This window comes from Cupressus sempervirens, chromosome 9 (genome assembly GCF_028749045.1).
Source record: "Cupressus sempervirens isolate cs-2001-9-10 chromosome 9, ASM2874904v1, whole genome shotgun sequence".
In the NCBI taxonomy this organism is placed as follows: Eukaryota; Viridiplantae; Streptophyta; class Pinopsida; order Cupressales; family Cupressaceae; genus Cupressus; species Cupressus sempervirens.
Window position 1 is genome coordinate 729,918,962 of NC_143126.1, and position 25,239 is coordinate 729,944,200.

The 25,239-nt window shown below is 34.7% G+C and overlaps 1 protein-coding gene across 4 annotated transcripts in view; it reads right to left on the reverse strand.

Annotated features, from left to right (window-relative positions):
* Window positions 1-8,587: 8,587 nt before the first annotated feature.
* The window catches only part of LOC149540786 (magnesium transporter, putative (DUF803)), a 122,037-nt gene continuing 105,385 nt past the window's right edge, over window positions 8,588-25,239 (reverse strand). For all 4 annotated transcript variants that reach the window (XM_089801865.1, XM_089801867.1, XM_089801866.1 and 1 more), the window contains 4 exons: window positions 11,678-11,744; window positions 11,498-11,597; window positions 9,035-9,260; window positions 8,588-8,941 (listed from right to left, as the gene is read on the reverse strand). In XM_089801865.1, coding sequence (XP_089657991.1) covers window positions 9,042-9,260; window positions 11,498-11,597; window positions 11,678-11,744 — 386 coding nt within the window. In that variant the 3' untranslated portion in view covers window positions 8,588-8,941; window positions 9,035-9,041. The remainder of the gene's footprint in view (window positions 8,942-9,034; window positions 9,261-11,497; window positions 11,598-11,677; window positions 11,745-25,239) is intronic.

Sequence of the window (25,239 nt, forward strand, 5' to 3'; positions counted from 1 at the left end):
ATTTTGATGAAGGTGCCTCTAAATCTTTCTCCTCTCTGGCTTTAGAAAGTTTCAATTTTGAGAGTGTTGACAACTTGCTGCCAGGATTTCAATCCTTCACTTTTGATGAAATGGGTGAAAATGATATTGGTCATCTTTCTTTGAAGAGTCTTCTTGGTGAAAATTTTCAGAATAACTTACAGTTTGAGATTGAATCTTACACCCTCATGGATAATGAAAATAATTCCTCAAGCTTGAAAATTCAAAATCAGCTCATAGGAAGACTTGATCAGTTTGAAGGTGAAATTTGTAATGAAAAGTTTTCTTCTCATGCTAAAATTAGATTGAAGAAAGATGTGCTGAAATTATCACTCAGCCTACAAATAGCCATGCTGAAACATGGAAAGGCACATTTCTTGATCAAGAAGAGGGAATCATAAGTGAGTTTTTATTATCTCTTCAGCCAGAAGACCTTTCTCAAGGTAGTTCATTTGATGGAAATTTAATCTTCATAGAGATAAGGAAGAGATGTCTTTGGATGGAAGTCTTCCTGCTGAAATTCTTGTTGGGAAAAGGATGTGTGAAGCTAACTTTCAACCTAGTGGTGACCCAGCTGGTATGGGGAAGGACACTCTTCTCAATGGGGAAGAAGAAATTATAGACATGTTCCTATCATCACTCAAGCCAGATCATTTCTTTAATGATGACTCAAGTATTCATTCAAATCAGATTGAGAATGAAGTGTTCATTGAAGATATTTCATTTTCATTCCTCTATATATGGTTTTGCTGATTTGGATTATGGGAGTAATGCTGAAACATTTGATGGCACTTTGGAAAAGGAAAATGATGGAATGTGTAGTATGTTTGATGACAGTTTGGTTCTTGAAAGAGATGAAGAAAACACATATTCAAGGGTTGATCCCATGTTAAATGAGGCGTCTCTATGGTTGTAAGTTGACCATGACATTAAGGACTGTGCAAAAATTGAATCTTGATGACAACATTTCCGGGTATTGTGCATCATCTCTTGGTGAGTTTTCTGCATTTCATTTTTTTCAGCTTGAAGCAAAATCTAACCCTGTGGATGTGAAAGATCAATTCTTAAATGAAGGAGAGTAATATGATGAGTTATGGCTGTTTAGAAAGGAGTGTTGGATTAGCATATGCATGTGCGCTTTCAATTTGAAGTTTAGCATTGAAAGAGTCATCAACAAGCAATGGTTTGGAGCAGCTCTATTAAGACATGGTTTGCTGATGCAGAAAGGCTCCTATTTCTCCCAGCCGGTAAATGGATTCACATAATTCTTTTCTTACTGTTGGTTTTGTGGTAGGTTCTCTTCCTACCTTTGTATATATTTTGTAAATATGTTTTTGGTGTGCAAAGTGTTAGTTTGAATAATGTGCAAGCTTTGCACTTGATGGTAGTTTAGGTGTTTTGGTTAGTTGGCTTTGCCCTGTTCCCCTCTACCCTCTCTACAAGCAGCCCCTGATTTTCTCTTCTTGGTGATTCTATTCACCCAATGGATAAGGCACTTGTCTTTTGCCAGAAAATTCTTCAAGTTTTTTACTTTTGCATCAAAATTAGTCTCGTAGTTAGAGCCCCTGTTGGTACCCAATATGAACCTAGTATTTAAACTTTCGATGTGGAGCCTTGAACCTCTTTGAACCAAGGTTCAAAGAAATTCGAAGTGGTTCAATGGTTCTAGTAGCTCAACAATTCTATAAGTTCTTTCTATAAATAAAGCAAAATCAATAGTTTTATGTGACACAACTAGTGTGTTAAGAGGTTGGTGCCCAGAATGTCTAGGACTATGATAGGAACCTCAAGTTCAGTGATTCATATTTTGGTCTAGATACTTCTTACTCCAGGTTAGTAGCTCAATTCACAAGTTCAGAATGCACTTTCAAAATGCAGATTCGGTTTTCAAAATTTGGAGTCCAAAGTTCGAAATGCAAATCCATTAATTCAAGAAAGTTCACAATTCATGATCAGTTTTCGGGCTCAGTCCCGATTCAATGGTTCAGGTTCAAAGACTTATTTCTGATTCATTTTGGTTCAACTGTTCAGAATTCACGCCTTAGTTCAGTATTCTAGAAGGATACTCAAATTGGATCCAGAATGACTTCATGAACTTCTCTCGGACTCTTTTTAAGAGTTAAGTTAGATGTTCATGAAAATTTAAAATGCTCCGCTCCACCTCATAATAATCCAAAGATTCAGAGGTTCAGGCCGTTTCCATAAGGTTCATAAATTCACAGATAAATTCCTAAATATCACCTCGACCCATAAAATACAAAGAAGCTTAATATGGGTTTTTCCTATGAAGTTATTGGATTATAAATGTGAATGCATTAAATAAAAGAAAATTCTATCCATGAAAGGGAGAAAATCGAAGGCAATCGGGCTTCATACTGGGAAACACAGAGGATAGTAATCAGGTATGATAAAATCGTCAGAGCCATATATCATACAGTAATCAGCTTGATTGATCGGATCCAATCCAAATCATGAAAGATCGGTGAATGTATCAGATTCTTGAATGGGTTTATCCTCATTGAGACCATATCTGGAGGGTGACTGTTTAACTAAAATGCCAATAGTAATGAAAAATGGAATAATGCTTTGTTAAACTTGGCTGCGCCCGTGGTGGTCGAGCTTCCTCAATGCTCAAATGCATTGTCAAGCCGAGGAAAATAAAGGAATGAAATGTAAAGCATGGATCGATGCATATGAACCGTCTGACAGAGAGCCTCGGTAGTGAAAGGCATCTTCTGAGGCAAATAAAGTAAATAACGAATAGTTTGATGCTGACGCTACTATTCATTCCACAATTCTGATTTGGACTTGGTTCTCCAGGATAAAGGCCGTGGACCAGCGCATCAGGAATGCATGAATAAGAAGAAAACATGGCAAGGGTCGAGGCAAAAACATGAAGACCAGATGGTAATTGCCTCTAATGCATTTGAGCAACTGAAAAAGGTTGTAGTAGAACCCATGACTGAGATCTTTGCATCCCAAGACATGCACGTAGGCATCTGCAATATTGCAGATGAAAAGAGAGCCACGGGTTTCGGAGGTGACTGTGAAGAGATGATACAACTCATGGCATTCTCCCTTATGTAGAGATATAATAATTAACATGAGCAATGCACGCGAATTGCTTGACAGATGCTTGTTCAAGCATAGTCCACAATATGATAAAGATATGAACTCTTCTTAGTAGCAATTGTGCGCCCCCATTAAAGCACTACTCTTTGTCAACGGTGAATAGCCCAACCACATGACATATTCAATATTTTTAAACACCAAAATGATAGAAGGAAAGAGGTGGCAATGACCTACGTCTTGGCTCTTCGAACATGCAAACTAAAAATGTCTTATTGGTGATCACATCATGCAGAGTATGCATATCATGATCAGGCAGTTTCAAGTTATGCATTCGCCGACAAACTGTTTAATAAATGCCAGGCTCGACAAGAATAGAGATGCAGATGCAGAGCAATGGTCAAAGGTGAATTGCACACAGAATACACAAGACATCTCCACGCATGATCTTTAGGTATCAAACACTCAATGAATCGTGAGGATTCATCATAAAGATGTGTAAGTAATTCGAATGCACACGAAATTTTATGTAATCTATTCCACAGACAAAATGACCGAATTTGAGGATAAGGACTCCGAAAAGGATAAGTATTGCCAGCCTTTTTGGGATCATTCGAGAGCTTCTAAATTCATAGTACTCTATGAGTAATTTTGTGTCTAGTACCCCTGATGACATTTGCCTTATAATCTATCATTTAAATATGTATGATCTCCGGAGATATATGTGGTAAAGTTTAGGTATCTAAACATTTGGTTAGAAATCATAAAATTATTAAGATGATAGAATTTTCTATGTACGGTGAAATAAAGTGCGGAGAGATAGACAAGAGAAATGATAATTATGAGCTCCAAGATTTAGTTATGGTAACTAACGAATATCATCAAAGAGAGAGGAAGCAATATAAATATATCAGAAACAACAAGAATGGGGGTTCCACTCTTCTTTCCCGGAGGTAGACTAAGGGCTACAGTAGGAAAGAGAGACAGCAGATTCTCGGACTGTAGGAGAGTGGATCTTTATTTTTCTTTTCTAAACTTTGTGTTAGTAACAATAGGAAATTTTGATCTTAAGTGTAACGAAGAGAAATTTTGTTTTATTTCAAATAGTGATTTTGATGTAATATGTATTGAGGATTCTATAATTTATACATCTTAGAGAAGGGAGATTTGGAAGAAAATTGTATACCAAAATTTTGAGTTTGGGCAGATTTCTTTCCACTGATTGTTACTTTGGTGTAACTTTCAATTTTCTCTAAATGCATCTAGTATCACTTTTTCTTGAATATATTTGATTTCAAGATACCTTTAAAAGTTTTGGTTCTTTGCTTTCTCAGAATTTTCGTTCATTTTGTAATACAATATCTAGGCAAATAGACTTTGTGTTATTTGTTGTTCTTTTCTTTTCAATCACTAAGTTTCCACATTTACTTTGTGTTTATGAGTGGATGTTTGTAAACCTTTCTTGCTTTCCGGTTAAAAGCATTACCAGTTGCAGTGTAGTTGATTCATTGTATATCTTACATGGGGAGCTATACCTGATAAATTCAGAGGAAGGTTATCAATTCAATGATAACCTATCCAACTGTTAGTGTTGATTCAATCTTCCTATCTCGGCATTTAGAGTTAATTTGTATTTATTTCTTCGGAGAACAATCTATTCACTAACACATAGCTAACATACAATCCTCAATTTTGAATGAGATTAGAAAGATTCATATAAAGCTGCAAATGAAGAGAAGAGAGATCAATTATCAAAAGGTAATGAGAGATGCCCTCCAACATTTTGACAAAATGACACTGACAAATAACTCATAGCGCAAAACTTGCAGAGTCACGATAAATGCTTGACCAAATCTCAAATACGACCACCATGGAATAATGTAGTTTGAAAGGAAAAACATAACTATAATAACACATTGAAAACTATAGAAGTTGAAGTAGAATGCCATGACATCTTCTCTATCTCAAAATAGACGAATGAATATGATGGTCACACATTAAAGCATGAATACAGAGCCCTGATTAAGGAGAATGCACAACACGTTTGTCAAATTGAGGTTTACATAAATTGTCACAAAGTTTCTAGGGTCATGTAAAATTGGTGAATAGGAAATGACACAGATATAATATCTTTCTTTGATAGTATATAAACTCCAACAGTGGCAAAAAGAAGGCTTTTGTTTAAACAATATGCAACTACTTGTCAATTCCAATTGAAACATCTCAAGACAATGAAATGTTGCTAGCAAAGTATCAGCTTATCTCAAGTTGTTCAAAAAACCCTTACCTTCAAAGGCATTGTAAAACTCTTCCTAAAGCCTCCTCCCGTGCACCTGCCACTTTGCCACGTGAATAAATGAAGTTTCACTTTTTTTTCTTTTAGTTTAAAGCCTTGACAATGTCGAAATTTCGACTCTAAACTTAACTGTCGTCGAAATTTTGACATTATCGGAATCATTTTATTTTTTAAATGAATTTGACAAGCCAAATTAGCTTGCCGTTGAAAGTTTAGGTCGAAAATGACCCCCAAATGTACTAGTCGTATATACATTTAGTACATGTGTAATTTTTGTACATATATGCACATATAGTACACGTGTGTAATGTCTATACATATATGCAAATATAGTACACACTTATATCAGATATGCATGCTTACACATTAATGCCCACCCTAACACACTAATGCACACCCCCACACACACTTTTGCATGCATGCACGCACACGCACACACACCCACACACACACACACACATGTGGCCACTATTAGGTAGAAAGATTGATCAAGCCATTTGAGCTAATATATTAGCTGAGCCTACTTATGCAGTGAAACACTCAATATAACCTACATCGTGTTGACATCATTCCATTCATTATGCTTATCAATACCTACTTATGCAGTGCAACACTCAATATAACCTACATCTGGGGTTGACATCATTCCATTCATTCTACTTATCAATCCCTACTTATGTAGTGCAAGACTCATTATAACGTACATCTGGTGTTGACATCATTCCATTCATTTTGCTTATCAATACTCTATAGGATGTGAATTCCATGTAACAATTAAGTGACATAATTTCTTGGTGGATTGATAAATAGGAGATAATTTCCACAAAAAATCAATTTGTGATATTGCTATCAGGATTTAACTGTGTAGTATTTGAATCAAACTCATTGACCCATATTTCATGAGTATTGATTCAACACGAATCCATCTCTCATGAGAATAAATGGAACACTTAGCACTCATTGGATCTAGGTGCTTCACCTCAGGTGATTCTCACAAAGGTGAAACACCGGGACTTTCTGGGTGGTCACCCATCCCAATACTACTCCAACTTGAGTGTGCTTAACTACGAAGTTTCCTCCATGGTTAAACCCTCTCTGCAGGCAACCCCATTTGCAAAACCTTCACCAAGTGTTATGCCTTATGAACCAGTTATTAGAAAGCCCCTGAAGCTCATCAATTGATAAGTAGGGGATAATTTCCAAGACAAGTCAAATTGTGATATTGCTATCAAGATTTAACTGTGTAGCTTTTGAGTCAAACTCATTTGACCCTTATTTCATGAGTAGTGATTCAACAAGAATCTATCTCTCATAAGAATAAATAAATCACTTACCATTTATATTTTATTGTCACCATATAACTTATCTCCATGTAATCAAGATATATAGTAAATTTCCTAATATAATATCCACCAAGAAGTGAAGCTTCCAAGATAAAGCCATTATAATCAAAGGAAAACGATAATCTTGAAAAGATTATTCTCTCTCTCTTTTCGATCTCCCTCATCATACCAATACAACAAATATTTCACAACCAACTCAAGTTTATGCCCTGACCAATCTCCAGGTCACCTGTCATCTCTTATTGCCCATTTACTCCAAGTTCAATCCCACTTCTATGCTCATAACTGATAGTGACAGATCAAGTTTCCTTACTCTTGGGACAGAGGCTATAGTCCACCTGGCATCTACAAGATATATTAAAAAAAATCTTCTATCCACTGGCTGCAACTCCTTACTACCTGATACCCTTCAGAACAACATGCGCCTTCAAGACATCTCTTTGAAACGAATTAGTAACCTCTCATACTTGGTAGGGCCTAATTGCTATTTGGATTCCCAAAGTGTCATACTGCAACTGAGAAACTAACTCGATAAAATAGGGAGCATAACCATATAAATTTTTTTGTTGAAGAAAGTGGTGTCCAAATCGCTAATGTTTCCAATTGTCTAGAAATATGGGGGACCCAAAGTATTGAAAAGTCACTATTATATGATCCTGTCAAAACCAAAACAAATTTCAGCTCTCTTGGAAAATAGGAATCAGAATAAATATAATAATAAAGTTTGATGAAGAGGCAAGCAGCAGTGGACTTCAAACCCAAGCAACTGATTGGAATATTCCCGCTTTCCACCATGTCCACCAACAGTAGTCCTCCACCTAGCCAGGCTCCTAATGCTCAAATGTACGGCATGTATGGATAACATTCGATTTCTACACCTTGCCAAACCTTTATACTCAATAATAGATAAAGATTATTTATGGCATTTCTCTCAATTTCTATCATCATACTTACAGTACCACTGCTTCCTTGTGATCTCTTCTTATGAAGTCGGCTTACTTTCTATTTCGCGGTTATTAGCCTATACTGACTTTTTCTCTTTCTACGGTTTCTCGCCTTCTCCATTTTTTTCTTCTTTCATGAGGAAAGTGTTTGTGTCTGTAAAACAATTTTTCTTTTAAAAAGCTAGCAAAAACAAAACTCATTTTATGTGTGACAAAGTCATAAAGGTATAATTATGAAAGAGCAGTAGGGAGAAGCCTCAAATATTATTTCATAGTAAGAATCAAATATGATTTGTTGTATGTATTGCCAATGTAAAGAAAAGCATTGATGGCAGTGATGCATATATTTACTGAATTCTCCATTTAATTTCCATACGAACACCATGCTAGCGAATTTCGATCACATTTAGTTCATTAATCATCCTTATTCTTTTACTTGGCTCATTGTGTAATAGTTTTCCCTTTTTTATATCTAACTGCTTTGTTTTTATAAAGCTAACCATATTGTGATGTCTAAATGATCAATCAACTACCATGAAATATTCACCAGACTTATAGTTTGAATGTGGTTAGTCACTACGGCCATATTAGCAGGATAAGATCAAAACAAAAAATCAAGTCTCTAAAGGCACAAAGCACTCTAATGACAATGTAATAGAAGGATCTTATGTTTAACACCTGAAACTACTTATCAGAAAAAAGATTTCAGGATAAATCCACTATATATTCCCAGGAGTTTTACTGTTTCACGCAAGTAACAGCACACAGAGAGAGCCAACTTTTCTAGTGGATTGATCAGAATATCAATTGCCAATGACATTAACTTCACATGTAAAAATCAAACTTTAACAAAAACTGTGTAGAGCACCAATAACACATAGCCACACAGATCTTCTTCTAGAATATTGCAAAGTGTCTTGGACTGTAAAAAATTAAAATAATACTTTTCATTAATTTTTTGCAAAGTTTATTACAGAAAATTATTCCGTGGATGTCCAGAGAAAGCCGGATTTTAAAGAATTTCTGGAGATCCTACACATATGGTAGCTTCTTTAGACGATCCAAAGCTGTGAATAATTTGAACAATTACCAATTCTGATGCGATACGCGAGCAGTTAAAAATTCAAATTATATATTCAAGTATCTTAAAATATATACTCCAATGTCAAAACAACCTTTATACTCTGAGAAACGATACATGTACAATCATATATGTACTCATGCGGTGCAGCAAAGATTATATGTTGTGAATCAATACCCATCCAACGTTTCTGGCATCGTGACAGTAACAGCTCATCAATCAGTGTATTTATACGAAAGAGAAAACAAATGAAATAACAGATGCATCAATTAATATCACTTACAATTGCTTCAATCAAGTTGACGCAAGCTAGTAGCATTAGGTGTGTCCACATCTTCCTCCTTAGTCACAATCTGAATCCAGTTGGAATTTTTAACAGGATAAAGTTTGACTGGATTGATGGCATTCACCCGCAATCTAGTCATACGAGAAGGTACCATAGGCATGACGAGAACTGATGAAGCATTGATTTGGTGTTGGCCTAAGCCCATAAATATTGTGCATGCAGCCTACGTGACATTGAAAAGGAAATCATATTTAGATAACATCAACTTACAATTGGTATTGGAGAAGAAATTGTTATAAAAAAAAATTATTTCCAAATTATAAGAATAAAATAATAATGATAAAAAATTGGAAGGTTCATAAAAAGAATAAAATATGGTCTTTATAATTGTATACATCATTGGCAAAGAAAAATGTAACCATTGCTCTACTAAACATTAATCATGAGGGATAAAATACAGTTCACAAATGTAATGTTCCTACTATTAGAGTTAGTTTGTGACCAGTTATACCTGCTAAGAAATATTAGAACCAAACAATAATATACATCAATTATATTATTCTAAATGCAAAACTATCCCATTTGAGTCTTAAATGATATATCATCGATCCTTGGTTATTTCTTCATCTTCCCTGGAGCACACCCATCAAGGTCCTTCTTGGAAGGGATATCCCTTATGCAAGACCTTTTCACGTTTGCATATGTTGACTCATCAAAATATTCTTGCCAATGGAGATTATATCAATATCAGGCATGTCAGTCAAATGGAGTTTATATCAATCTCAACAGACATGCATAATGGAATTATAGAAATCTCACTCATGTCAGTTCAACTAAAGATTATATCAATCTCTCATACTGACACTATAGAAATTAGATCAATCTTCTCCCCCAACTATATTGATCTCTTCATAAGATATCAATTAACTTTTTATATTTAATAAACATAGATATCTTATCTTGTAAATATCATTTTATGGATTAATAAATATTAATAATAACAGAACATTGAATATCTTCCATAGACATGTACTTTTATATATATATTATACAATTATTATATCCCATTTGATATTCTTTTACATGGGAATAATTATGAAAGTTGCAATCACAATATTATATACCTTTTTACACCTTTATGAAGTCATGGTCTCTTATATGTCTTCCTTATGTTATAGCTGCAAATTATACCTCTTTTAATATTTATTCAATCCCCCTCTATGTATTTATGGTGGTTCCCTTACTTTTCACTTATAAATGCCAAATTATAAGTCTCCCTTTTTCTTAGGACGAATTCCTTCTTTCCCTGGTTATGTATTATTTTCTTCTTTCACCATATTCAAGGGCTCTTTCCTACTTTTACATTAGTGTGGGTTATGGGGTGTGCCCTTTCAAAGGCCCCCATTTATAATTATTTATTTATTAATGATGGTGTTAATTATCATTGTTAATTTATTATTATTAATCTATTAATTGCGCTTATCTTGTTGATTTTGCATTAATGATGTTAATTATGTACACTATTAATTAATGATAATGGATGGTACTAACATGGCTTTGTATTATTAGTAATATAAACTCTATTTTAATTAATTATTTATATTAACTATTAATGGAGTATTTATCTACAGTAATTATAAATGGAATAGTTAAATCAAGGGTCATTGTAACAAACATGCACATAACGTACGGAAGAGGGAAATAACATGCAAACATGATTTTCATGTTATAGGCCCACTACATAGGAAAAAAAGGGGCTAAAACATGGCTAATTTATCTTGGCGTGCATCACTGGTGAAAGCAATTAACTTTTATTAAACATTAAAAACTATCATGTTGCCAGTTTTCAGTTTTCCTACTTCCAGAACCTGAAGACTCTTTGAGCCAGTAAGGCTCCCAAAGAACAGCGAGGGATTTCCCTTTCACGTGCCAGAGCATTTTCCAACTGGATTCTATGTAGGTTTTGCATATGAAAACAACAGTTATATTCTTTCTTGGTTCGTAACAAGGCTTAGTGATGGATCTCTGAACATTGTGTTGGATGTAGGTCATCAGATCTTCTCTACACAGAGAGTGTAACCACGAGAAATTGGTACCTTTTCAATGGGCTCTGGAGGAGGAGAGGCATCCATAGCCTCTTCAAGGGACCTCTGGAAGAGATTTCAGCCAAAAGAAAATGGAGGAGATTGGAGGAACCAAGGAGTTTGTGAATGTAAGGGAGGAGGGAAGTAACTTAAACCAATGGGAAAAACAATGAACATCCTTGACACCAAAGAATTGTTATTCAATATATTGAGATAACAACTGCCCATATAAGGAAGAGCAAGGCCAATGCCGTGTCACATTATGCACCGAACACAAGAAATTTTTTTAATACAGTTGACAAAGGGACTGTTAAAGAAGAAACATACAAAATTCCCACCTTTAATATTGTACAAATAATGAAATGATAGAAATCACCTTGGCCTTTTCTACAAAACTTGCAGCATCTGTAAGAAGAGTCTGCACAAAAGACCCTGCCTCTTTCATTTCTCTTTGTTCTGCTTGTAATTCATATGACCTGTGATTTGCAAACAGAAAAACCATTTATCTTGGCCTATGAATGTATGTAAGAAAATACACATGCTTATTTATATTTACCGATTTGAAGTGTCCATCAAAGGTGAAGACTCTTGAGCTGATGAAGAGGACTGTTTTGCTTCGGGCCCTACATAAAATTGATTGTGTCTTAGGGATTCCCATTGAGATTCATATAGACAAGTACCAAACAACTTTCCAACCATTTCATTTACAAAGGCCATATTTTCAAGAAAAGTAAAATGAAAAGAAGATAATTATCAATATTATATCTGCAATTTCTAACTGCCTTATAACTGGGAACATATAAAGACAGAACGCGTGTAAAGTAATCAGTCTTCTTCTGTTAGTTATAAAAGTATTTTAACTCCAAGAGATTCATCATTATCATAAGCGAACATTCCAATTGCTACTGCCATGTCTGAATATCTTTATTTATATTTAAACAAAATACAAAACTATAGCACAGCCACTTCAAGAAAAACAAAGTTTATCATATGAAAAACTACTTTTCAAAAAATCCTTCTTTAAGATTATCATTTTATCTCAGAAATATCTGTGAAAATCTAACACCTGAAAAGTTGTTCACCGTGAGTTTATACTTCATCATTTGACCTAACAGGCACATATTGATCCAGGTAGCAGGTCAACACACAATTTTTAAATTATCTCAAAAACTAGTGAGTCGATATGCTAGAAATGCAGTTTTTCAAAGCAAAAGTCATTTAGAACTACCACATTTGTCAGAAAGCTTAAGTTGTGCTAAAAAATGGCGAGTAAAAGATGAAGGTCTTCAGTATGGTTACATTACAATCATCAAACAATGGCTCTGAAGGGCCCACCTCACGATATGAAAAAAATAAAAAATTCAAGCCAAAAAAAAGATTTCTGAGTTTATTGATGAGTTCGATGTCATAACATTTCTCTTTGCATCCTAGTGAAGCACTAGTGACGTGACCTTTTAGATGGAGGAATGGTTCACATTTTATTTTCTCTCTCATGCTCTGAGAGTGACATTCGAATGTGGAAGAGAATGTAGCTACATTGTAAAACGTCTCTTCATATAGATTGCTACCATCTTAAATTGATTATCATTACAGTAATGCTTCTTAAGTTTGTAATATTGCTCTTTTTCTCTTCAGTAATATCTGATATATTTTCATCTATGTTATAATAGGCATAATCTAGTAATTTAGTAGGTATTCCACTTGATTATTTCAATCAAAAACAATGTCACATGTCTCTAAAGGAAGTATTATTGTTCCAAAACTCATTGTGAATTTGTTCAATCAACGAGCACTTGAAAGCCAGAAGTGGTCATCAAGTAAATAGACAACCAAGATTTTGACAAGTATCATCAAGTTACTCGCCAGATTCATGGGTCATACTAGAAACTCACCTAATATTTCAAATAGACAGCCACAACTTAATTATTTTTACAGAACCTATGTTCCCAAAAGTTACCAAGATGGGAATGGAAGGAAATGGGGAAAAATGTTTCCAAGATGATAGGGTGTAAGAAGTTTTCTAGGGGGTGGTAGGGGATGGAAATTTAAAAATGGGGTAAATTAAGAACATTAAAAATTTCAAATATTCATATGATAGTAATTTGCCAGTGTCATTTCTATTATATTCCCATAAGATGAAACATTAAAACTAAATTGAGAAATCATGTACTGCCAACAATAGACAAACTACCAATATTCAATGTATAATTATTTGAGTTTTCACGACCAAAGTGCACAAACAACTAAATGAAAAGGCCAAAAAGATACATCAAAAAAATGACAAAATAGACAACTAGATCTATTGTTGCTATTGCCCTACCCCATCTTTTCCTAAATAAGAAATAATACTCTAAATCCAAGATACTGCCAATAAGAGTGATTGTCTCATCAAATTGAACCACAACGAATCTCTCATATGCCTTCTCATCTATCTATGTGGCACCTTTGAGATCAACATTACACCTCAGAAATAGAATCTAATGATGCTCAAGAGTTTACAAATCCTAAAGTCACAAGGCACTATGCATGACCACAAGTTTGTTTGTTTACCAAATAGCCTATTTCTCTTGATTGAATCAATCAAGTTCTATATAAACCAATTCCTCTTTGCAACAAAGGAATTGACAAGTTATGAAAGGAGGTGAATAGAAAACATCCTCAACTATATTGCTTCTTTGTCGTGACGTTCCTCATCCGTCATATTAAGCTAATATAGCTCTATTTGTCCTCACCTCTACTTTGTTGAATGTGGACCTTGAAGATTGACAAAGGCAATTTTCAAACTAAATATGCATCCTTAATGCCATAAATCTTTCGAAAGGGCTATATTTCTCCTCCATTCACCTCTTAATCATCACAAGGAAGCACTCTCCTAAACTTTGGTGCACAAAATAACTATATTTTTTGTATTATTTTCTTAGTGTATAAAATGGAACTTGTAGTTCAAGAATCTTTCAACCTTTGAGTAGGTAATCCTGAGTTTTGAGTGGCCCTATTGATCTCCCTAGATGTCTTCTATTCTACCTCATCTTTTGTTTGGTCTAATTCAGTAATATTGAAGATTTTCATGGGTGACTATGATTACAGAATAGCTCTGAGGTCTAGTCCAATTTTTCTATATACATTTAAGGAGGATGAGAACTTTGGACAGTGGCATGCATATAGTCATTGGATGTAGTTTTAAGTTTTTTGCAGTATATCACAAGGATGTGTCCCCTATGGTTTTGGGGTTGTACCCGTCCCAGGGACGAAACGGGGACGTGGGGACTAATTTTTGTCATCCCCTAAGTTGTCACTTTTTTGGCAAATTTGGAAACATCTTTGAAATGGCCAATTTTCTTTGGCAAGAAGCTTGGGGACAACCAAGAGTACTAGGGACGGTTTTGTCGTCCCTTATCCGTCCCCGAAACTACTGGTCGCCCCCTTTTTTCCAGCTAATTTGGTAAAGGCAAAACACCCCCAAAAAATCCTTTTTTTTAATTTTTGCCGACCACATGGGCCCCTCGTTGTCTTAAAGACATAATAAAATATACAAATCATATTTGGTCCATTAAAACACTAACTCTTCTACTCATTTTTAGATTTGACATACTTGCTAAGAGTAAGAAGAAAAGCATAGAGCAGCGAAAGATTGCGTTTAGTATTTACTAACTATTTTAGTTGGTCTTCTCTTTATTTCATTTTGATTTCATGACTTGGAGCCTTTAGGCATTTTGATTTTTGCTATATATGTATGTGATATTGTTATAATGGAAGTATTTAGTATTTTCCATTTGATAATATTCCATGTATTGATCTTCTAAAATGTCTATGGTGAATGGTTTATCAATGGAATGATATGAATATTTGAATTTTGTCTCTATATATTAAAAAAAATCTCCTATGTTTTTAATCCTCGTTCCCTGAGGTCCCATACCCTAAATTTTGGCTTCGTCCCGTACACATACCAAAAACATATCCCTGTCCCCTAAAACGTCCCCAGCTGGGAAACTTCATGGAGCATAGGTTTTTTGACTTGGGTTTTAAACACTCCAGATATCCAGGATAGAAAATCAATTTATAATATTATCTTCAGGCAGAGGAATTTAATTCAAATTCATGTTGTTTTGGACACATTGGAAATATGACTAAAGACTCAAGGACATACCCTAATTTCTAATGTTGTGGCATTCAATCTTAAAAGGTGTCACATTTAATCAATTAGACTTGTTTTAAAAGGTGGAAGTTTCCAACTAATTGTTATTCTTAATTTAGGCTTAGTTACTTGGTTGATAAAAAGAATTGAGAGAATAAGGAATCCTTTAATTTTGGAAAAAAAAAAATCTTGGGAGGTGCAATGTAACAGCAAAAACTGGCAGATTTGAGGACGAAAACCTTTAAATATCAAAGTTAGAGTGTGTGGCTTTTTGATTTTCTTAGACACATCTATGCAGGGTCTACAAACTTTTGTGGCTGATCTCACTAGTGTTTTGCCTGGGAAAATTAATGAGAAGAACTGCTCTTGATTCTTGCATCTAAATGATCTTTTCCCTCTATCTACAACCACAATCTGTGGTTTAGTGTCATATCAGTGAGCATCTTACTGTATATTTGTAGCAATTCTCCATCACTCAATGGATGCAAATAAAAAGTTCAATCTTTTCAATTTACTGCACTATCTTTATTTGTGGGATTTTGCATGCATTTTATCCTATTGAAATGATGAAAAGTAGAAAAACAATAACTTTCTGCTCAAATTGTGCTTTTATTTTGGAAATTTCACATGAGAGTGTATTTTGGCTAGGGGCTTTTACGAAGCTCCTCCCATCTCCATAAAATTTTGGTTTTCAACTACAAGCAACACATCAAAGATAAAAAAAAATTTCTTTACTAAATCTAAAACTCTTGATTCCTTTAACTTTTGAAAAAGTTTCAAATAATTTATATTATTATTTCCATCAAACTTCTATATTTGACTTTAGTCAAGAATATGGTACTTATATTGGATAAGATAGATGTAGGGAAATTTCACTAAAATAGGTCTTGGGGCTAAAGGGATAACACAATAGTTTCCATAATTAGGAGTTGCTAATAAGGGATTCTTAATGTTGTTAACAATTGATCAAGGATAATACATACTAAGATTAAAGCCAAGAGTTGTCAATGTGGGAAGAAATTGCAAATGTTCTTGCATTAATATCCAAAGTGGTTATGCCTCATCATTTGTTTATCAAACAAACTTGAAATCACCCTTGCAACTACCCTACTCCAAGCACTCTATTCTCAAGAAACCTCATCCTTGGTATTCTTAGTCTTTTTCTTTCAACGAATTGCTCCCCACTTCTATTGTTCACAATTATTTACTTTTAGAGTGACATACCTCACCAACACCCAATATGTTTGCAAATCACACATTTCATATGCTTAATTTGTCCATGTAAAATGCTAGATTTTATTTTACCCTTGGCCTTTTCTGACTTAATCTCACTCTCCTCCACTATATCAAACTAACCCTTGGCACCTAACCAAACTAGGAGTATATGAAATGGGAATATTTAAAGATGCAATGAGTCGAAGGAATGTCCCTTCGCTATTCCACCATCACTCCCAAGGACTTAAAGAAAAAAATTAGGACGTCAAGTGACAATGTCGAGACATCAAGATGTCCCCAAGACACTTAGGGAATCCCTCGTGTCTACCAATTAAACCCAAAATGCCCAAGAGTCCCCAATGGAAATTCTATCAAAAAAGTCCACTTTAAGAAAAAAGAAAAATTGATCCTCGTGCTAGTAACCCTAACCCTAATGGTCTTCTATGGGCTCCACTCACACCTAAGAAATAAAAACAACTTATAAGTAGGATCCAAACTTCATTCCAAATCACTCCTAAGTTTCAAAGATAGTAAGAACTTGGTGTTATAGAAAAAATTTAATAATATTCTGAAAATAGCATTTGCCATGAAGGTTTTTGCAGTTTTCAAGGCCTTAATTTGCATTGGTGAGTGAAATTGCCCCTCAATTCCACTAGGCTCATTGCCTCAAAACCTCCACAAGGGGGCTACCCCTTGACCCCACTAGGGGGCTCTCCCCCTATATGCTCACTCACTACCATCCCACTACCCTCCTCAAATCTAGGCCCTTGGTCCCCCCACCTCAAGAATACATGAAACATAGTACTCTCCTATGTAAATCTTACCCATAGTTCCACCTTTCTAGTTATTACACAAGCTATTTGTAAACTATTGAATGAATTAACGAGTGAACAAACATTCATTTGTAGTTTTACAAGTACGGTGTTTCTATTATGAAACAATCATGAAGTTAGAAAGTTTGTAATATTAACAAGATCTAAAATATTGGCCCTTAAATAATAAAATACAAAGATATTACAAATATATTATTCTAATGCCCTCCTTATATGGTTGTTGCCTAAGTTTCAGTCCATATGTTTTTGCTCTAGGGTTTAAAGTAAGTCAAGTGTTAATATATTGAGTCTGGGTATAGATTGCCCATAGGATGGCCTTTCTTCTCATCTTCCCTTTGAGATAACCTGACGTGGGAAATCATATGAGCAAATTTCTAGTCCATGGCTAGGTGATTAGGTTTTGGGAGGATTTTGTTATGCACTTTTCCTGATGAGAAGGTTTGGATGTTTCTAATAACTCATATTCTTTGTTCCTAATCATGTTGAATACAAGATTCATGTTGAGAAGCAGTTCTTTATGAAAGCATTTCTTCATCTCTGAAATGTTCTAACTCCATGGTCAAAGATCTATATCTAGATAAGGATACATTTTCATAAATATATACAGAGAAAATGTAGAAGAGAAACTGAAGACTGAGGTGGAAGATTGATATACAAATCATGAGAATAGTTCAAAACTAAGCTCAGTTAGATTCAATACAGAATGGACATTCAAAATGCAAAAATGGTGAAGGAAACAATTCAAAGGTGATACAACTCCTTTTGAAAATAAAATCAACAGTTAATATACATGACAAAGTTGAAAAGTCAATTGAACGAAAGAACGCATGCTATTGGCTAGTTGAAAGTCAGATGCTTACCTGTCATATTGAGTCCCGTTCAAACTATTAAACGAAAGTTAGATGCCTTCAGCTGTTGGATCAAAGAAGATCTACGGAGGTCATAATGTCACTATATAAGGGTGCCTATTTGTTAATTTATGCGACAAAGCGACATGAAGACACGTGTTTGGTGGGCCATCACATTTCACAAAGTGCAGTCTAAATCTAGTCACGAGGTGCTATGAAAGAAAGAAAGCCAATGTCAAATTCTCCAAGCAATGGAATGGTGCCAATTGTTTGCCACAATGTGCCTAGTTGGAAAAAGGGACCCATGCTGCGAAACAAAGAGACAAAACGTCATTTTATTACCACCATTAGATTGAGATGGATCCACCATCATCACTATCTCGCTATAAAAAGTTGCTCGATCATTATTCTATGTGACAAAGCGACAATCCAACACGTGTACAAGGAGGGACCCGCAGTAGAAATTATAAAGGAAAGTCTCAACATTTAAATCACGATCATTGATTTAACATTGACGGTCAGAATTTGAAAATACAGTGACCGTTGGAATATGAAATAAGCAGTTTGGCGCAAAACAACAGAAAATAAAATAAACAGTGATTTTCCATAGGATTTTTTGAAGATTGCAGGAAGCCAAATGAGCATCATGTGTTTTAGAAACATAATGGATTCAGAATCAGCAGTGGAGAAGATGTCACATGTTTGTATGACTGGACAATTTCATATTTGATTTTCTTTTTATTCTATGACTATTGCTCTACCAAAATTAAGAAATGATAGAGAACTATAAATGTAACCTCATTTAACATAACAGGGGTCGGCAAACTTGAGAGGGAATGATTCTGTAATTCCATTTATAGTATTTTCTTTCAATATTTTGCAGTCCGTGCATTAGATAGCTTTGCACTTAGAGTTGAAAGACAATTGTGTATGATCCTGTAAATAATCAAATGGATTCCACTTTGTTTTGATATTTGCAGTACAGTAATTCCATTTGTTGCTTCATATATGGTTTTGTTTCTTCTCTTGATAGTTTCATACATGTTAGATATTTCATTGGGAATTAAAGGATAATATATGCGAGTCTATTGGATACTTGTTGAATTGCATTTCAGTAAAGGCTAATAGCCAAAGCAATTCCACTTGCCCTCATATGTATAATTCTTTCTTTCCTATTTCTGCATTTAGATGAGTAATTTGCATTTAGAACAGAATTAGAAATTAGAAAATATCAAGATAATCTACTGCAATCATTCCATTGAGCGTGATAGGTTATTCATATACATCTTGCCTAAGCTATTTGTGCCTACAAACAACTTGGTTATCCTTTACTGTTCTCAGGTTAAGAGCTTATAATATCAAGAATTTCTAATCACATAAAGACATATTCATTGCATATTATTGCAAGAATCATAGGGAGTTGTACCTAATCAATTCAGAGGGCAGTGATAGGATACATACATTGATCCATTTGTTGGTAAGCATTCTTTTGTTTCTCCAAACATTGGGTATCAAAGAGTCAAGATTATCAAATATAATAGGAGAACAAACTGTTAACCAACAATGGTCAATCTATCAACTACAACAAGTTGCACCCTAATTTTAACAAACTTATCTAGGCTCACAGACTTCGTGAGAATATATGTTGTTTGATCCGCAGTGGGAACATACAACAATTCAACTGATCCATCTTCAACCAGCTTTTGAATGAAGTGACAATAAATTCCAACATGCTTGGTTATCTTGTGGAAGACCGAAATATTTGGAAATTTGAGCACCCCTTGATTATTATAGTAAAAGGGAGCAGGATTTACTTGAGACATCTGCATTTTTTTAAGCATCCTTTGAAGCCTAACTACCTCACAAGTGGCCTTTACTATTCCTCACGACTCAGCTTTTGTCAAGGCAAGATCCACTGCGTGCTGCTCCTTGCTAGTACATGTGGCTGCACCAGATCTCAAATTATAAACATAACCAGATGTTGATTTATTGTCATTAATGGAACTTGCACAACTTGAGCCTATAAAACCAATAAGCCTAGGATCATGACTTATGCTATAAAGAAGACTAAAGACTAAAGATAGAAGTGCCCTTCACATAATGCAGCACAAGCTTCGCTGCTACCTAATGATCAGCCTTGTGGGCTATCATGAAGCGTGAAATGTATTTCACTGCAAAACTGAGATCACTCTAGAAGCAGTAAGGTAGGTGAGACTGCCCACCAATTGCCTGAATATTGATTCATTCACCACAGCTGAATTTAATTTGGCTTTCAGCTTCAACGGTTTCTCCATAGGTGTGAATGTAGGTTTACAATCTTGCATCCGAAAATTGTCTAGCAATTTATGAAAATACTTAGACTATGTTCAGTTTGCAAAACTTCAACACCTAAACAATAACGCACTAGTCCCAAATTTGTCATGTCAAAGGATTGATACAAATTATATTTGATCTAATCAATCAGAAGCATCAAATTACAAAAGATAATTAGGCATCAATATAGAAAACAAGAAGAAGAATATAACCACCAGTGCTTTTGACGTGTAGATTAGAATCACACGGACTCCTTTGAAAGCCATTATTTGTAAGGTACTTGTCAATTTTGATGTACCAAACTCAAGGAACCTTCTTTAGGCCATAGAGTACTTTCACCAATCTGCACAACTGATGTTTTCTAGCAACCTTGAAATTGGGAGGCTGCATCATGTAGACTTCTTCCTACAACTCACTCACCATTAAGGAAGGCAGTCTTAACATCTATCTAATGGACTTTTCATCCAAATTCCAAACTGAGTTCCTAAGGCAAGGAGGAGTCATATGGTACTCTTTTTTTTGTAGGAGCGAAATTCTCCTCATAGTCGATCTTCTTTTTGTGAGAACCCCTATGTAACAACACACGCTTTGTACTTGTCAAGGGTGTCGTCATCTTTGCACTTAACTTTGTAGACCTATTTGCAGCTAATGAGCTTGTTTCTTGGAGGAAAGATCAAAAAGGACCCAAGTATTATTTTTCTAAAGACTATGATGTTCATCTACCATGGCCTTTTCCCACCTAGGAACCCCTTTAGCCTCAAAGTATGTTTGAGGGTCAAAAAATATTATGTTGGCCCTGAGAGAAAATTTGATGGTATCATGTTGCTTACTCTTATTTCTAGAAGATCTACCTTCAATAAGGTCATCAAGACAACGATCATTGATAGTATTAGCCCACCATTTAGGCCAAAGAGTAGAAGATCCAGCATTAGATGTAGGAGGTAGAACTGGAACAAGTTCAATAGGAGCATCATCCAGAGAAAATTGAAGTAGTGCATCTCAAATTCAGAATCTGCGTCATCCCTCAGCTAACCAAATGGAAGACGGACACCCAAATCAATAGTTCAAAGGTTGATCGTCAAAGTGTTGTTGAGGCAAGGAAAGATGAAAAGGTCCTCATTCTTCATCAAGAGAAAATTGAGGTAGTGCATCTCAAATTCAGAATCTGTGTCATCCCTCGACTAAACAAATGGAAGACAGACACCCAAATCATTAGTTCAAAGGTTGATCCTCAAAGTGTTATTCAGGCAAGGAAAGATGAAAAGGTCCTCATTCTTCACCAAAGACAATGTCATGACTGAAGATAAGATGGTCAGTGTCTATACCAATCAGCCATATGGTTGTCATTGTTGTCTCAAACCACAATTGATGTATATAAAAATGTTCAATTATTGAGAGTACCATCTTAAACATATAACATCAATATATAATTAATTAATGTACAAATAATACTATTATTAGAAATAACAATAATGAACCTTAAAATTACTAATCAATATAAATAATTAATAATCTTTTCATTAATAAAATAATGAATATTGTTAATGATATGAATACTATTAATATAATTAATTAAATATGAAATACAATCAATATCAATAATATTCAACATTAATACTAAACCATATTAGAAAATATCATTAATATAATCAACCAATGAATATGTATCAATTAATATTAATAATGTCAATCAATATGTAATTAATTAATCAATGTTTAACTGTTATAACCAAGCTGTAATTAATAAATATTATCCATCAATAGTACCAAGTCAATTATAATAAAAATATATATAGTCAATTTCAATAACAAGTCAATAGTAAATCGACTTCATTAAATATTGTCAATTCTATTAACAAGTTAATCATAATCAACTTTGATAATATTAACAACATGAAATGCAGGTAGTAGAGGACAGTAAGGTTGTGACAAGAGATACATATTGGGGGGGGGATTCACAAGAATACAAATATTGTAAATAACAATTACAGTATGGAGAAAGTGGTGTAGAACAAAATAGAAAGTAACGTGAAACAAGGAACAATGAGAAGTAGTCTAGGAAAGAGAACAATGAAACACATTCTCTGTCTTTCAATCATAGAACATGGAGAAGTATAAGTGGTCAAAGCATATGGATTAAAAAAGATAAGAGCCCATCATTATACATATTAAAATAGGAAGATAAGACCATAGTGTACGGAAAAATATGATAAGAAGAAGACTTGGCATTGGACCATGAACTGCATAGGATTGGAATCAGTTGAGTGTTGTTTGAGACAAACAACATTCACTCTTTACTTAGTGGAATACTTAAATATAGGGGAGAAAGAAGTAAGCGACGTAAACTTCTTCCATTATAGATTTAAATATATATGTATATATATGGACTATATACGTCTCAGAATATGGGATATGATTTTCTAAGATATCCTCTCAAAATTGTATTGATATGGAATAGCAAAATCAAATTATAGTTGTGATCTAAGTTGTCGATTTGGATTCCAGTACAAATGCGGGCTCAAGATTCGAGTTTGAAATTCGTCCAAATCTTTTTTGGGTTCGGTTTGCATTAGTTTTTGGTTTGTCCATACAAGATTTTTTGTAGTATATATCTCCAACAGCAAATAAGTTCTTACACAAATGGAGGCAAGAAGATTTTCTTTCCATTCAAAAGTGCACAAATGACATATAAAACAACCGTTTTGGTCCTTCTGGTGATCACTTTTAGGGTTAGAGGGTGTTGTAATGTGAAGCCTAATCAGACTCGGAGGTTTATTCAGCACGGTTTCCCCCCCAAATTATTTCTACGGGGGTTTGTGGGTAGCGCCCCTAAGACGGGGTCAAGGGACAGCGCCCCAAGTGTGCTCCCTGTCGCAGTACAGGGTGGGGTCAAGGGACAGTGCCCCAAGTGTGCTCCCTATCGCAGTACGAGGTCAAGAGAAAACCCCCATGGGGGTTTTCGGAGGCAATGCCCCCGAAGCCAAAAATGACCTTACTATTGTAAAAGGCGTTGGCTGCTATTTTTCTATTGGACAACTTATTTTCTAGCCCTAATTTTGTAAGCGGCAAAAGCTTGTATAAAATGGCTTTAGGGTTAGGGATTTCATAATGTATGTATGGTGATATTGTAGCTTCTTGCGGTGGTATTGAGCTGTAAGGGATTGTAGATTGTAATCACTAAATAATAATAATATTGGACTTGTTGTTGGTGGACGTAGCCCAAGGATTGGGTGAACTACGTTAAATCTTTGTGCCTTGTATTCTCTTCTGTGCAATCTATTATTTTCTAATATTGGTTATATTTGTATGTAGTTGTTATTTCTGTTTGTGGTTAATCCTAACAGAGGGTCTAATAGACCTAAGTTGGCGAACCATCTTTGTGAAAAAATCAATAAAAATGAGGTTTTCAGTCAAATTTGCCCCAATTTTGTTTTGGTTTCCTTTGTCCAAATCAAAAGTCTTCCAAATTCATTCAAAATTCTTATAGGATCCTTCTGAGAGAATTTTGGGCGAATTTACCTAACTATGTCAGTGTTTTGAGCGAATTCGAATCAAATCCAACTTTGCAGCACACAAAATGTCCAATTCCACCTTCCAGGAGCAAACTTGGTAACTTAGGTTGTGATCGATCTTAGGTGTTTAAGAATATTACTGGCAATACAATTTGTGATGTAGCTATAGTAATTCTTATAGGTTGTAATGTCCCCTGTTCCAATGACCTTCTTGTACTTATCTTTCTATTGATAATCATGTCTTTCACATCATCGCCAAATACTTACTCGTAATTAGCCTTTTCATTACAAGCCATCAACACCATGTTTCATCTCACTTGAATTCCCCAATACCAGGCCATCTATGATTGCATAGACATCATCTTAGGGAGCAATAGTTTATTAGTTATTTCCCTCTTATATATAATTCACTTTAGTTTCATTTGCAACTCGGTCTATATACATTTGATAAGCATTTTGGCTCTAGAGTTTCTGACACAAAGATAGTTGATTGAGTATGAAATACCAATATAATATATGTTCTTTCTTTAGTAACCATTATTGGACTCGGTCATTGTCTTATGCTGATAAATCATTGTCTTCCTAGATACTCCCATTGCCAATGCTGATTCCTTCTAATTTATTGTAGAGAATTCACATCCTCTTGTGTTAATAGATACTTGGGTAATTTCTACATATTTAATGTTTATAGAATATATGTTTGTAGAAAGAAAATAGAAGTCTATATTTTGATTGTTGACTATATATCTAGTGATTTTTTTGATTACCACACTTAGATGTGAATTTATTTGTTCCTATTTGGCTTCTGTCCATTCTTCACTATCACCAATTACTAATTGTAGTTGTTCTCTATTCATTAATATCTTAGAATGCATCTGTCTGAGTTTCTCCCTACTGGATAATAGTTAGGTAATTCCTGATTGGACAGGACTGTTGACTCATATGATGGCGTCTGCAATCTGACTGCAACTAATCCCCATGCTTTGTACTAGGTGGTGAAGGTCTCCACTTTGTTGATCTGTAGTCTCTATTTTATTATTCATAATCTGTTCAATGCCCCCCTCCAATAAATGCTGCAATAACTATATTGTCTGTTGCTGCTTATTATGGTCTCCGATATTTTTTTTTGTTTTTCCCTCTCCTTGCTAGTTAAGTAATTGTTACATATATAAATGATTGCTTAGAAGGGACTGATAGGGCGATTGCATCCCTAGTTTGTAATGTGATGCCCGGAATCTATCCTCTTCCTCTGATGTCATAGG